General features: G+C 48.1%; 2 protein-coding genes across 2 annotated transcripts in view; both read right to left on the bottom strand.

Annotated features, from left to right (window-relative positions):
* Positions 1-14,389, bottom strand: part of LOC132445768 (solute carrier family 12 member 6) — a 14,531-nt gene extending 142 nt beyond the window's left edge. The window contains exons 1-14 of the mRNA XM_060035894.1: positions 14,236-14,389; positions 11,752-12,029; positions 7,588-7,682; positions 7,134-7,262; positions 6,285-6,431; positions 4,751-4,805; positions 3,152-3,282; positions 2,635-2,876; positions 2,062-2,189; positions 1,575-1,766; positions 1,110-1,274; positions 617-715; positions 291-348; positions 6-48 (exon numbers count right to left, since the gene is read on the bottom strand). Of these exons, the coding sequence (XP_059891877.1) occupies positions 6-48; positions 291-348; positions 617-715; positions 1,110-1,274; positions 1,575-1,766; positions 2,062-2,189; positions 2,635-2,876; positions 3,152-3,282; positions 4,751-4,805; positions 6,285-6,431; positions 7,134-7,262; positions 7,588-7,682; positions 11,752-12,029; positions 14,236-14,267 (1,794 nt within the window). The 5' untranslated portion in view covers positions 14,268-14,389. The remainder of the gene's footprint in view (positions 1-5; positions 49-290; positions 349-616; positions 716-1,109; positions 1,275-1,574; positions 1,767-2,061; positions 2,190-2,634; positions 2,877-3,151; positions 3,283-4,750; positions 4,806-6,284; positions 6,432-7,133; positions 7,263-7,587; positions 7,683-11,751; positions 12,030-14,235) is intronic.
* Positions 14,390-14,590: 201 nt separating this feature from the next.
* On the bottom strand, positions 14,591-15,784 carry nop10 (NOP10 ribonucleoprotein homolog (yeast)). Its single transcript, XM_060076989.1, has 2 exons — positions 15,611-15,784; positions 14,591-15,205 (listed from the first exon to the last, which is right to left on the bottom strand). Exons 1-2 carry the CDS (start codon positions 15,662-15,664, stop codon positions 15,065-15,067), a joined length of 195 nt encoding a protein of 64 aa, XP_059932972.1. The 5' UTR covers positions 15,665-15,784; the 3' UTR covers positions 14,591-15,064.
* Positions 15,785-15,792: the final 8 nt, after the last annotated feature.

A 15,792-nucleotide genomic window follows, 5' to 3' on the forward strand; every position in this document is an offset into this window, starting at 1 on the left:
CAGGCCAGCGTGCCCACCACCAGGATCCCCTTCACCGAGTCGCCGAACCTGCCGGGTCACACCGAGGGGGTCAAACGCTGCGTATCCACGACAACCGCATCCACGGCGAAGCTTCGTTGGCGACGCCGGGAAACTTGTCAAATCATCTGCGTCCAATGGATCGTACTCAGTGATGGGATGTATAGATATATTGATTTAGATCAGGGAATGTTGGGGTACAAATCCAGATCCTACTACCTCAAACATTGCCATTATTAAATCAGCGTGACTTTGAGGAGGGTCGTACTGACTTGTCTCGGAGGAGCACCCCGTCGATGCAGCAGCCGAACAGAACCACGCTAGTCAGGTCTGGAGGGGGGGAACACTCAGGACAACAACCAGCTCAAACCGGTGCTCACGTTCAGGTTCCAAGTTCAAACCAAGTCATTTCTAATGAAGAGTGGTTGCTCTTCATCTAAACTCAATTCTAAGCCATCCACCTAACACAATTGCACGGGGTGACGCAATCAAAGAAGTGAGCGTCCTGATTGGCCGGCGGGGTGAGGACATAAGAGAAAGCAGCCTCCTGATTGGCCGGCGGGACGATGACATCAGAGCCCCCTGATTGAAAGGATACAGACCAGGGAGGTGGTGAGGATGGCCAGGATGGTTCCTATGGGGATGGATCGCTGGGCGTCCTTCAGGTCCCCCGACCGGTTAGAACCGGCCATGATTCCTGTTGGGGGGGAGGGGGGGGAGGGGGGAGGGGACCTCACACAATGAGCCCGCTGTTCCCTCCAACACACCCCTCCTCACTCTGTCAGCCTGCTGTCAGTGTCAAGTGTTTGTTCAAGCACAGCACGCCTTTCTCAGGTGCACAGATTACCGCAGGCGTCCGCAACAGATTTAAGATCAAGATAAGGTCACACTTTATCAAACACTGGATTATCCCGCTTGAGGTTTTGAAGGACTGTCTTGCTACTTAGTAAAACCGCCCCAAACCAAGCATTTCATCACTTCAAAATAAAAGCAGATATAAACAGCAACAACAGCAGAAGGCGCAGATGATAAAAAAAAATAACACAGTGAGTGAACCTCCAAAAGCAGACCACAAGACAGGAGGTCCATACCTGTGACCGATGGGAAGAAGATGCCGACCAATAGCGTGAAGGAGGTGGTGATGTCAGCGAACACATAGGGCCTCTGATTGGTGGCTGGGGCTGACACCTGAGTGGAGGGGAGGGACGCCTTCTCCAGGACGTCCCCCCTGGTGAGGTACGTGCTCCACAGGTTCTCTGTCGACCAATCAGTCAAGACATGAGAACTCCTTTCCTACTCAACGCAATTCAATACGTGTACGACTCAAATAAAATACGCCAAGAAATTATAATTATGGTTGAGGACAAGAATATGGGTGCGTCAACAAAACGGTGGATTAACATCGAAACCCTTCATTTTCAGTTTCAACCAATGCAATTCACCAAATATTTTGTGCAATTTTTTCCTACGCTTTGATGAACTCGGATGGCAATCTGTCACACATGTACATGTGAAAACAGACACGCAGACACACGCACGCACACACACACACACACCTGAGATGATGCCGCTGGCCAGGCCGGGGATCCCCTGGATGGTGGTGAACTTGCTGTGGGTGAAGAAGTCGTCGCAGGTGGCGTTGAGCTCCGAGCTGTCGCAGAAATGTTTCCATATCGCCGTGGTCTCCTCCGTGGTTACGGCGCTGGGGGTCAGGGAGGTCGCGGAGGGCGGGAAGGCGGTGGAGTTCTCTATGTCAGGATGAAGTTCACGTCACTCAATCATTTTTTTGGATCAAAATAAGTAATTAAGGGTTATACAATATTTTGTAGCATTACGAATCAGTAATTTTTTGGGGATTCCTAAGCGTATCTCTTTCATATTTTATCTGATCAAAGCTGAATTTCAGCCAAAATGTATTTGATCCATTTGTATTTGTTCCAATCTGTTTTCTTACACATTTTTTGCAAGCATTTTACTAAAGCACGGTTCTCTATTCAGATTTCTCCAAGTAAGACTGTATGTGTTGCTGGTGGGTTCACCCACCGGCCATGAAGGTGAGGTTCCCGTCCCCTTGTTCCATTGCCTCTGTGGATTGCCCCAACACTGTCTTGGCACATTGGTTGTCAGGGAGAGCATGCCCATTGACAGTGCGGTTCCCCAGCATACACACCCTATGGGCGAGATAGAGGAATCCCATTGGTCGGTGGGGAGGGTGATGATCCACGCCATTGGTCAGTTAAGTTGCAAGTCCTACTTATGGTCAACCGAATGTAAACTCAACACAATGTAAGTTACTTTGGTTATGCCAATTAAAGAAGCATTCATTTGTTTCTGGCCACTAGAGGACAGTAAAGGGCTACAAAGCAGAACCAATCTCAGCATCAGCCGGAACTACAGGGGGTCAAGGCAGACAATTTAGTCACCAAGCACACAGTTTTACCCAAAGCGAATTACGGGGAATTCGGATACAACACACTTTTCAAATCCTACGAGTCACTTCCTACAACACTTCTTATCAAACAGCTTTTCGCTCCGGGTTTGAAATAATCAACACAATGACACCCGAAGTCCAACTGAAGTAGAAGGTAGGTCTTTAAACATTTTGAGTGAACTCACGAGAAGTCCGGCGGGATGAAGGCGGAGACCAGCGCCCCGATGTAGATGGAGAGGATGGAGACGATGACGCACGCCAGGAAGACGGACGCCAGCTTGTTGACGTACTTCACGCCCACAAACACCAGCAGGGACATGAGCAGGAGGCAGATGGAGCCGTACACCCGCATGTTGTTGAGGAGGGCCGCGCCCTCACCCTCCGCCGCGCTGGAGATGAAGATGGCCGCCTGCGGAGCGATGTACATCTGCAGGGGGAGAGGGAGGAGGAGATGCAACCAAGGTAGGTGGACAGAAAGGGCGGCCATTTTAAAGACAGGTGGGTCATTACAAGCCATATCTAAAGTTTTGTTTGGTCATATGTGGACCTTTCGAACCTATTAAATCATTAATTATTGTCGAATATCTGTTGTAAGAGCTCTCAAGTCAGCAATGTCCCTCGACAATCCTAACATGCAAATCAAGCAAGCCCAAATAGGGCCCCTTGCCAGTGGTTGGGAACCACTGGGGCCTTGAAACATACCAGTAGGATCTCGATGGCCCCAAGGATGTACATGGCCCCGGCGAAGGTGGTCCCCAGGTAGAAGCAGAGCCCCACGGCCCCCCCGAACTCTGGGCCCAGAGACCTGCTGATCATGAAGTAAGACCCCCCCGCTGGGGAGAGAGACATAGGAGCAGAGAGAGAGAGAGGGAGGGAGGGGGAGAGAGAGAGACATAGGAGCAGAGAGAGAGAGAGAGAGAGAGAGAGAGAGAGAGAGAGAGAGAGAGAGAGAGAGAGAGAGAGAGAGAGAAGACATAGGAGCAGAGGAGAAGAGAGAGAGAGAGAGAGAGAGAGAGAGAGAGAGAGAGAGAGAGAGAGAGAGAGAGAGAGAGAGAGAGAGAGAGAGAGAGAGAGAGAGAGAGAGGAGAGGGAGGGGGAGAGAGCGAGAGAGAGAGAGAGAGAGACATAGGAGCAGAGAGGAGAGAGAGACAGAGACAGAGACAGAGACAGAGACAGAGACAGAGAGAGAGAGAGAGAGAGAGGGGAGCATAATGGCGAGACACACCCAGGGGCAGAGTTCAGAAAGAGAGAGAGGTGGAGAGAGTAAAGTAGTAAGAAAGTAGTAAGAAATAAGAGAGAAATAATATGTTGGAGAGAGAGAGAGAGAGAGAGCATGCAGTAAAATAGGAAAACATCACGAAAGCAGGAAGAAGAGGTGAGAGGAGGAGAAATTTGACAAAGAAAAGCAAAGAGATAAATAGATGGAGGAGGAGACGGACCACGAGAAGGAAGAACGACCGAAAGAAAAGAAGGAGATAGAGAGAGGACAGAAATAAACAAGAGATCGATATCAACAGAGCGACAGAAGGAGAGAAGTGCGAGGAGATAAAGGAATACACAGTCCCGACGATAATGAAAAAAGATAGGGAGTTCGTGAACGGATAGAAGAGAAAGTGGATGATGGGATGATGAAGCGAGAGAGGGAGAGAAGGATGGATGTATTAGTAAAATTACGATGGAGACGGCTGACATAAATAAGAGCTAGTCTCTGAGAGGAATAAGAGCGATGGAAACCGTTATAGCGATCTTCCATGGTTGTCACTTCTGTACGCGCTCAAGATAAGATCAATGAGGGGACTTTTATTCTGAAAGCCCAGCATTGTACAATGGTCTTCAAGGAGTTAGAAGGGAAACCGAGGAAGTTTAAACTAAACCAGGACCGGCACAAAGAACCTGAAGACTTCAAGACTGAAAAGTGAACTGAGGAAGGACGTCTGTTAAAGTAAATCACTGTTGAAGTTATCTTGATGAGTTAGTGGAAGTTATGGATTACAAAAACGTCTATGAGGTTTCCAGTGACGGTCCGAGTTAAAAAACCACTACAGGTTTTTAACGTTCAGCGAGACGGAGAAGCAGAGGGAGATAACAGAGAGGGGCAGGGCAAACAAAAATAACACGTATGAGACATGAATAAAACAAACTTATACAAAGATATATACACACACACAAACAGTCAAATAAAACACACACACACACACACAGATATCTACTCAAAGGCGTAATGTGCAGACACACATACACACGGAAACACCAGACTGTGAGGTTAACACATTCAGTCTCTGGCTAGGGTTGGGAGGTTACCTGGGACGACTCCATTGGTAGCGATGGCACTCATAGATATTGCTGTTAACATGGTCTGGAGGGAGAGAGACAGAGACATAGAGACAGAGAGAGAGACAGACACATAGAGACAGAGAGAGAGAGACATAGAGACAGAGAGAGAGAGACAGAGACATAGAGACAGAGAGAGAGACAGACACATAGAGACAGAGAGAGAGAGACATAGAGACAGAGAGAGAGAGACAGAGACATAGAGACAGAGAGAGACAGACACATAGAGACAGAGAGAGAGAGACATAGAGACAGAGAGAGAGAGACAGAGACATAGAGACAGAGAGAGACAGACACATAGAGACAGAGAGAGACAGACACATAGAGACAGAGAGAGACAGACACAGACAGAGAGAAAGAGAGACAGTGAGACAGAGAGAGAGACAGACACATAGAGACAGAGAGAGAGAGAGACAGAGACAGAGAGAGAGACAGAGACATAGAGACAGAGAGAGAGAGACAGAGACATAGAGACAGAGACAGAGACATAGAGACAGAGAGAGAGACAGAGACATAGAGACAGAGAGAGAGAGAGAGAGAGAGAGAGAGAGAGAGAGAGAGAGAGAGAGAGAGAGAGAGAGAGAGAGAGAGAGAGAGACAGAGACAGAGAGAGACAGACACATAGAGACAGAGAGAGAGACAGACACATAGAGACAGAGAGAGAGAGACAGAGACATAGAGACAGAGAGAGGGACAGACACATAGAGACAGAGAGAGAGACAGACACATAGAGACAGAGAGAGAGACAGAGACATAGAGACAGAGAGAGAGAGAGAGAGAGACATAGAGACAGAGAGAGACAGAGAGACAGACAGAGACATAGAGACAGAGACAGAGACATAGAGAGAGAGACAGAGAGACACAAAGAGAGAGAGAGAGAGACATAGAGACAGACAGAGACATAGAGACAGAGACACAGAGAGAGAAAGAGAGATGAACATAAAGATTGACTTGTGTTTATCATTTGTGTGTACGAGTGTGTGTGCATACGTGTGTGTCCGCCATATGTGTGAGTGAGTGAGTAAGGTAGTGTGTGTCTATGCGTGTGAGTGATTGAGTGAGTGAGTGTGTGAGAGTGTATGAGTGATGTGCGTGAGAGAGAGTGAGATAGTTAGTTTGTGAGATTGAGTGAGTTAGTGTGATTGAGTGAGTTAATGTGAGTGAGTGCGTGAGTGCGTGAGTGAGTGAGTTAATGTGAGTGAGTTAATGTGAGTGAGTTAATGTGAGTGAGTTAATGGGAGTGAGTTAATGGGAGTGAGTTAATGGGAGTGAGTTAATGGGAGTGAGTTAATGTGAGTGATTTAATGGGAGTGAGTTAATGTGAGTGAGTGAGTGAGTTAATTTGACTGAGTTAATTTGACTGAGTGACTGAGTGAGTTAATTTGAGTGAGTGACTGAGTGAGTTAATTTGAGTGAGTTAATTTGAGTGAGTTAATGTGAGTGAGTGAGTGAGTGAGTGAGTGAGTGAGTGAGTGAGTGAGAGAGTGTGTGTGTGTGTGCTCACGCAGCAGCAGCAGACGAGGACGATGCAGAGCGCCTGCAGCACCCCCCCGGCCCCCACCACCCAGGTGAGCCGCAGGAACAGGATCACCCCGAAGATGTTCTGGAGGCACGGGAGGTACACCCCCATGAAGGTCCCCATCTGGGGGGCCTGGAGCACACACACACACACACACACACACACACACACACACACACACACACACACACACACACACACACACACACACACACACACACACACACACACACACACACACACACACACACACACACACACACACACTTTACTCATTGGTTCTCACCTTTGACCCCATTTGTAGGTCATGAAGGCTATAAGATTGAGTGAGGTGACCAAAGTCCTAGTTTTATAGATTAAAGGGGTGTGTGTGTGTGTGTGTGTGTGTGTGTGTGTGTGTGTGTGTGTGTGTGTGTGTGTGTGTGTGTGGGTGTGTGTTGTTGTTGTTGAGGTTGTTGTTTCAGTTCACCATAAAGCAGTTGTTCCAACTCAAAGTTGAGCTCACTCCACTCAAAGCCACAAGCCTTCAGTTGATTTCAGTCATTTGGTTTCAGGAAGTTACAACCAGTTTCATTCCATCACAACCAGTTCCAGACAATTGAAGTTTGTCTCAAACAGCCTCATTCCATTTGCCAGTTTCTACCAGTTTAAACCAGTATCAGACAGTTTCAACCAGTTCTGAGCAGTTTCAACTGGTTTCCGGCAGTCTAGCCTTAGCATTCCGCCAGTTCCCGTCCGTTTCCAGTCGGTTTTCGCCACCCTTTGCTGGCGTCAGTTGGTTCTAGCCTCAGCCAACTCTAGGTGGCCGAGGTGACGGACGAGCGGCGGCCATACCTTGCTGGCCTTCCTCTTCTCCCCGTTGCTCTCGGCCTCCTCGTGCTCCTTGGCTCCCTGGGTCAGGTTGGTGTAGTTGGCCAGGCGGTTGAGCAGGGAGGAGACCTTTGGCCTGGTGTCCATCTCCTCCTACAGGGGACAGCCCACAGGGAGCGGAGTGAAGAGACGCTCGAGGAGAACCACGACGGCCTCAACGCACACACATCTTTATCTCAGAGCAATGCAACCCAAAGGGCTTCTGGATATAGCGCTGGCATTCTCCATGTTGTTATTTATATAATAGTATTATTGTCTTGGTCCCACTTTAGGCCTGGGAACGCTATATTAGCCTTTTTGTCCCCATTTGGTTGCCGTCCAACCACACAACAGGAAGAAAAATAATGGGAAAGACCATAATGGGAGGGGGGGGGGGGGGGGGGGGGGGGGTACAGGAGAGGCTCTCAGGGGCCCATACCTCGAACAGCGCCAGGTTCCTGTCGTAGAAGTCATCGTCGTCCACCGCGTGGGAGTTGTTGATGTAGACGCTGGACATCTTGGAGTTCCCATCGCCTGCACGCAAACACAACACAACAGAACGGACACTGAGTCTAGCTCTGTTCCTTTGGTGGAGATAGGCGTGAAAGGGATTCGATCTGGCAACCTCTGACCACCATCCCAAAGCCACCTTGCCACCAGGTCTTCCAAACATGTGTATTCATGAATGCCAAAGCATTTGATGGCGAATGTTGCAAAAACGTTCCAAACCATTGAATTACGGCTCCGTTCTGCGTGGTATGTCACAGACACCCCACAACATCAGGTCCCTGGCCAGCCTCAATGGAAGAGGGCCATCAAAACAAGTTCAATAATAATGTTTTTAATTACAATTGCAATGACCTGGCTGTGGTGAAACGGCCCTTTGTTGAGAAAGGGAACCGTCCCAGGCTAAAGACTTAAATTAGCCTGGTTTGAACTCAAATACTGGTTGATGTGTCCAAGCCAACTAAATCTACAATCAATAAATAAATGTGCTAATTTTAGCTCCTTCATGCCTCACAGCAGGAAGGTCTGGGGTTTGTACCCAGGGAGGGGGTCAGTAGACCCTGTGCAATGACTAATCAAGTCTCCCTCTCCCTCTCCCTCTCTCTCTCCCCTCCCCCAGAGAGAGAACTCTAGAGTGCTTTAGTGCTTTGTTGGCATGGGGAACGATCTCTCTCTCCCCTTCTCCACTACACAGTTCTTCTATTTTTTTGCCAAGTATTGCAGTTCAGACATGACACACACACACACACACGCACAAGTAAGCAGAACATCTCCAGGTCCCGAGTCAGCCGTCTCACTTCTGTTAAACGGTGCACACACATGCACGCACAACCGTGCGCACGTGCACTCTGGAACACACCCGCACACCCTCGGCCCGGCATGCTGACTCAGTGGTGCCCATCGTCTTGGCGATGGGAACCTGGACAGGTGTTGAGACACACACTGCAGAAACCCCGCCGCACAAGACAGAGCCTTCACACGCAGGACTCACACGCACACACACACACACACACACACACACACACACACAATAATTAAAATATATTCAAAAGTCACATTCATGGAGCCAGAGAATACGACAGCAGAAAAAAAAAAGCACAACTACAGCGATATCTGCAGGGATAACGCCGGGGGATCCCTGATCGATGGGCGGAGGGGAGCGGAATTTAGGTATTTCAATATTTGGGGCAAGTTTCAACAAACACAAACAGATGAAGTACACCCAGACAGTCAATGAAACTCTTAAATAGGACACACAAGAACATGTATACACACAAACCATCTATCTGTTTATTTCGTCACTTTGGTGTATTCATTCGCGAAAGTAAAGAAGAGTTGCATCTATTAATTATACCTGAGGGCCACATGTAGTGGTATGTCTCCCATGTGGAGCACAAGTAGAGCCTGTCTGGCCGGTTAGAGAAGGGACATTGTGTTTGCTGATGACGGGTTTGAGGACTGCATGGCTTCCTGTCTTGGGATTGTGACCAAGCTTTGTTCTCTGCCTGTGTTTGGGTGTGTGTGTGTGAGTGCATGCGTGCCTGTGTGAGTGTGTGTGTGTGTGTGAGTTTGTGTGTGTGGGGGGGGGTTAATGGATGTTCGATTTCAGCTTACATGATAATGTAATGGTGAAGGCCCAGATATACAACACGTGTTCTTAAAGACAAAATGGCAGGTTTGAGACCGTACCGGGAGCTTAGGTTCTTTCAACACACTAGCAGAAACCCTAAGTCACACACACAGCATTGTGAACACTGCACACACACACACACACACACACACTCACTCAAGCAGTGAATCTCTCAAAAACAAATTAGAAACATGAGATTGCTTGTAGTGGCTTTAGGCGGAAAAGCACAGGCGCACTAATGAACAGGCCTCTAGGCACTGCAGAACATGACAACCCACTGCTTTGAATGTTCTCCGCCCCAATTATAATATATAAGTCGCTATGAACTAATGGTGTCAACAGCCAAATGGCTATATGTAAATGAAGCACCTTTTACTAACTGTTTTCTTGCACTGTTTACGCACTCACGTAAATACTTGCTTGCATAGTATTCCCTGTATATATTCTTTTTGCATTTTGCGTTTTTTACTTTTGCACATTGATACTTGTTTTTGACTCTTATTCTATTTGTAACGTGGGGTTTGCTGCTGCTTGAAGTACAATTTCCTGCGGGAACCTTCCCGAGGGATGAATAAAGTTCCTTTCTGTCTAGCTTCCTATGAGAGTGAATCCCAATCAACTTCCCCGCTCAATGTGCCGAGTCATTGCCAGCCGACCTCCCCACCCACTATCCTGACCACCTCAAACGGGATTCTTACCCGCGACATGGTCGCCGCTTCTGCTTATCTTATGGTTGATGGGTAACGTGGTTCCCAGCCTGTGTCGGTGATCCGGACAATAATTTGCAGAGAAGCTCAGGTTTTTAAAAAGGACCCCTATTGGACCACCACGGGGGGGGGATGTCGATTACTCATTACGAACCGTTTCGAGATCAACCCCATTGTGACATCAAGTGGCAAACAGCAGATGGATAAAAGCCTACCCAGTAGAAGTTCACTGCACAAGTGGGGGGGGGCTGATCAACCCTCACACGGTAGATCTGGGTTGACACGCCCACATGTGATGTCACTAATGGGGTGGTGACATCCCATATGGTCAATACGCTCAGCGCTGTTGCTCCACCCTGCAACAACAGCTCAGCTGTTTCACCAGAGAGGATTCACGTTGCATCCTCTCAAGAAGGGTGGGGTGCGGTGGGGTCTGTCTGTCTGTCTGTCTGTCTGTCTGTCTGCAGTATCAGGACTTCACACAAAATATTAATTGATATAGAGATGTAGATATATATATATATATATACACACACACACACACACCAACAAAGAAGAACAAGCTTCTGTGTGTGTGCTTGACCTATTGCTCAAACGACACCTGGTCTGACCCTGCCATACACACTCAAAACTCCCTTCACAACAACTATTCATCTTCTCACAGAATCATATTCTGTCTGCTGGAGAAAATCAATATTAACGGACCGTAAAAACAGAAAGATGGCGATGGATTGATGCAGAAAGACATATTCCCTCTCTTTGTTTTTCTATATGTGGCACTGTCTCTCTCCCCATATGTAGCTATATGTCTCTATGTATCTTTGCATCTCTCTATATCCCACAGTTAATATATTTCGCTCTCTTCATCCCTCTTCCCTTCATGTCTCCCCCCCTCTTTCTCTCTTCCGAGCAATCTCTGCATCTCTTCCCGCTCTCTCCCACTACCTCTCTTTCTCTCTCCCTCTCTCTTCCCCTATTCTTCTCCCCCCTCCCTAAATCGCTGTCCCATTATGCAGTGTCCAATAGGATTACTCAGCCAGATGTCTATAAATGGAAGCTTACTACTTACAAACCCATGACACATCCTTCACCAGTCACTACAATACAACAGCTTAAGGTGGATCAGCTAGCTAGCTATGCTACGCTGGTGCTAGCCCCGCCAATGCAATGCCACACAACACAGTTAGCGGAGATTGGAGCAAGCATTCCATGTCCTGAAAACTCAAAGGCAGTGGCAACTGAGGTGCTGAGACTTGCCCGGGTCTAATGCAATGGGCATGACTGCATTCAGACAATGGACACAAGTATAAACAACCTTCTCCTGGCCAATGGCTGAATGGTTTTGAGAGGGAGCGAATTGGAATCGTGCTCGTCACGGTTGGGAGGTTTTGGGCTGATGGAATGTGGGTGAACACCAGGGGAGTGACATAAGGCACTAGTTTCCAGTACTTCTGCTGGAGAAACACACTAGTTTGACCGAGGCATAGGTGCAAGAGGGTGGGATGAGCAAAGCCTCGTCTCTCCCAATCCTCTCCTTCAGTGTTTCTACACTGATTACATTCAGTGCACAACCGTCCCTCAGAAATGGGATGAGCGATACATATTATCAACAGCAACAGCAACAACAACAACAACAACAGCAACGACGACGACGACGAGCCCCCCAGTGACAGCAGGCGAGTGCTGTCAACGGCGACGCCTCAGTAGCACAATCACCCCCCGGTCCAGACGCCCCCCCCCCCTTGCGTGCGGCGCTCACCTTGGTCGGCGGTGCTGCTGTCGGGGGTCTCCCCGCCCCCCGCCCCGGGCAGGTTGCTGGAGGCGGGCCCCCCGGAGCAGTCGCTGATGGGCTCGCTGCGGCTCACGCTCTCCCGGGAGCCGAAGCGCACGTGGCCGGCGGAGCGGGCGCTGAGGTCGGGCGAGGCGTCCGGCAGGTCCTCCGCCTTGGTGGGCGTCACCGTGAAGCGCACCGACGCCATGGCGACGCGCTCGGGGGTGTAGGAGGGCGAGCGCGGCGGCGGCGGCGCCGGCGGTGGGCTGTTGCAGAGGAGGGGGTTCAGGGACAGTGTAGAAGGGTGGGGACTGGGGGCTATAGGGCTAGGCTACACTCAGGGAGGCCAAGCTAAGCCCGGGTAGCCTACGGCTGAAGCCAGGCTACGCTGGGAGGGCTAGCCTATTGTACGCTAGTCTAGGTCGTTATTCTATCTCCCGGGTAAACGTCATGATGTTATGACGTGTTCTAGAAGGTTCTACCCTGGAACGGCCTCATCCTCATCGAAGATGCTGTCTCGTTTCTCACCAGGTGTGGATGGCCATCGCTAGCTATACACCCGGGTTACCAACGTGGAATGCGTTCTACACCTTGGTAACTGATCCCTGTACTAGGTACACGCTGCACTGTCACAGGTGTTTGGTGTACTAACTTTGTGGCGATGTCGTGTGTTTTGATGACGTAGGTTAAACCGCCTTTCCTATGTGTGATTGGAATTACAAGTCAATGATTTATGTGTGCACTGATCACATTTTACTTGGACATAAGGTTTAGGTATCAATCTGGTGGAAAGTGAAGCAATGCCTATTACATACCGGACTTTGGCTAGACCACTAGATACTCTGGTTTCAGTGTCGGATGGGCAAAGGCCTCCTGGGTACGGACTGTACTGTACGTGGTTAACGCTAGCCACTCTCTAACCAAGGATACGGGAAGCACAAAGGCCCGACACAGAGGATCAGCATGGTACAATACAGTCAAGAGGACAAAAGATTGGGAATTAAAGAAAAGAAACAGAAAAGAAATGGGACAAAAGGACACAAAACAGAGCAGAGTCCGTCTTTTAAATTCAAAGCTGGAGATAAGCTGCATGTTACTGTTCACAAGCCCTCATTCTAACTCAGCTCTTAAGACAGAATCCTGTTTAAATGATCTAATCTGTTTTGAATTGTTCACTAGTAGAAGATTGCACTAATGATCCACCACTTCACCCTTTCCCAATGACACGTTTCATGATCCGATTCGTCTAATACGTTTCATCCAGACAAGGGAGGTGCATCGGTGCATCCAGTTCTCACACACGTGGATAAATACTACGTCAGCAGCACAAGCCAACGGAGCGCATTCCCCGCATATTTTTTGCAAAATTCGTCATGGCTGTAAAACAATAACCGCTTGTGTCCATTATTTTTATGCCCATGTATAACGATGAACGTTAACCATGTGGGATATTGACCCCGAACGAGAACTGGAGATTTATTTATTTTTTGTCTTTGGTGGAGTTCATCATTTAATTATTATTTTAGAGCGGTTCCAACCGGTTGGGCAGCTATAGTTGCGGAGGCGAGGCAGCTCAATCCTGTTCTCACACAAACTGCTCCTCGGTCAGAAGCGGGCAGTGGATAAATACACGGAGGTTTAGACGGGAGTCGCCTTTCATCCCCTCACCCCAGGGTGTCCCTTCATGAAGGCGCAGGGGCGTGCGTCTGTTTGCAGAAGCGCAAAAACAACGCACCGTTCATACACACCAGTGGGCTTTTCTTCTCACGCCAACGACTCTTGAACTGGTTTATCTATGGATACGTGCAGTTCGTATACCGGTTGGCCAGGAGTAAGCAATCCGACGCTCCTAACAAATAATCATAAGTAATGTACTGAACCGTGTGACAGCTGGACTGCTGGTCAATATCTGCGATGGGTCCATATCGATCTGGAGGAGATCGCCAAGTGCGATGGCGCTTTCGTCAATATAGACTATAGTTCTACAAGATATACATACTGACGATTTGATTGTACTAGTGGTCCCAGCCATATTACATCATTTATGTTTAACGTTAATGCTTCTTGGCTTACAAGCGATCCATCATAAGCCAATTAAGGAAGCTGTGTTTACGCAACACACCAAACTCCTGATATCAAGATAAAGCGAGGTGGTGTTGTGGTAAGAGGAAAGATGCTGTTTTCTGACACAAAGACCTGCGGCATGCGCGTCAACATCGCCTTATTATCCGTCCACACCGGCATGCTTCGCTCACAGCCGCTGTGGTTTAAAACACAATCACAGAGTCAAACTGGACACAGTCCGCTTTCCCATTCATGTCATACGCAGATTTTGGATTACAACAGTCCACGGAGACTTCCAGCAGCGGTGCATTGTGCGGCTAGGCTAGCGTGCTCCCCTCCACTGACAGCAGACACTAAATATACATGCGCCGCATGGCCGCCCGTAACCCCCATGTTGATAACACATACCTGAAGTTCGTATTTATACAGACATCTGTCATTGTTGGCCTGGTGGGTCACATCTGGGAAGGACTGGCTTGACACCCAGATAGTCGGCACTTTTTGTGTCCAGCATAACAGAGCGGGGCGAGCGGCGCGTAACACACTTCCTGTTTCCTCGCTACGCATGCGTCATGGTCGTCCCTCGGGGGCGCGAGTCAGAAGTGATTACAGTAAAAAAAAAAAAAAAAATCATATGTAATGTATTGGTGCGATGTTCGGTAAAAGTTGTAATTCCGTACAACAAAAGATGTAAAGTAGTCCAAACTAAATCGACGGTATCGGGTAATTAAGGTTATATTTAAACACTGGACGTTTACGTGTGTACGTTGACCATACATAATACTTTATTTACACAAGAGGGATGTTACAGAGTTAAACTGTCCAACATTTGAATGTCTAACACAGATGAAAGTAAAAAACAACCAAAAATAAAACGGCTGAACTCTTTCCAAAATTCACCATCCCTATGAACAAACTAAATTTAAATTTGTACTTTGGATTTGAGTTGTGGGCAAGGCACACAAAATAGAACAATCACTGGAGTCAACTGGATTGGAATAGTCCAACTTGTTGAGAAAAAAAAAAAAAAAAAGTAAAATCACACATTCTAACGTTAGCTAAAGATTGGTCAACAATCGAGGAAAGATCTTGTGGGACGCCTCCAGTAAATGCATCTTCTGCGATCAAAGTCAACAATGTCCTTTATCATGATGTCCTCCAGTCTCCTCCGAGGGCCCCCTCTCGGACGCCAGCTTGGGGTAACAGAATGGGGCCCCTCTCCGTTGTCAGCCGTGGTTTACAGGATGGGTCGCGGCTGCTGGGTGAGCAGCAGGCCGAAACGTTTCTTCACGGTCACACGGTGCCTGGAGAACTTGTCGTCCGGCGAGAAGCGGGCCGGGTGGGCAGAGCTGGTGGGCTTGCCCAAAAGGTCAATTTTCTAGGAAAGACGTAAACAACCATTTCAAAACCATTGACAACGTAGAAGCAGATAAACTCAAATTTTCTTGCATCGGTACTTTCCAAAAAATACATCATATCGATAACCCTTTGATAAAAAAAACGTTTTGAAACACTTTGTATTTAGTTTCATCCACATGGTCTAGACGGCATTTACAATTTAGATTTCTCAATTGCCATTCTTGAATTTCATGAATAACGTTCAAACTTTTGGATTGAGGGACCAATCCTGCAAGCTGAATGAGGATATATGCCCTGAAACACCGAATATATCACAAGCAGTGTGCACACAGAACCCCAAGGCTAATGTTGTGTACATGTGTACTAGCAGATTGTGGTCTAACCGTTTCATTAGTAGTAGCGGGTAATCGATTAACCAATTTACCTTCAGAGTGTAGACTCTGGTGCCGCTTTCATTCAGATAAAACTGCAGGAACATCTTGGGAGGAACAAAGTTTACACAAAGTGTAACTTCAACAGCTCGAATTATCTGTGTATAAACTGGCGACGATCGTCTTTGCAAAACACGTGGAGCACAGACCCAGCAACCGGATATCCGGGATCATG

This window comes from Gadus macrocephalus, chromosome 17 (genome assembly GCF_031168955.1).
Source record: "Gadus macrocephalus chromosome 17, ASM3116895v1".
Taxonomy (NCBI): domain Eukaryota; kingdom Metazoa; phylum Chordata; class Actinopteri; order Gadiformes; family Gadidae; genus Gadus; species Gadus macrocephalus.

Excerpts from the sequence above, each read along its gene's own strand:
- nop10 (XM_060076989.1), bottom strand. The coding sequence starts at position 15,664 with ATGTTCCTGCAGTTTTATCTGAATGAAAGCGGCACCAGAGTCTACACT. Across the intron at positions 15,206-15,610 it reads CCAGAGTCTACACTCTGAAG|AAAATTGACCTTTTGGGCAA; the intron begins GTAAATTGGTTA and ends CGTCTTTCCTAG.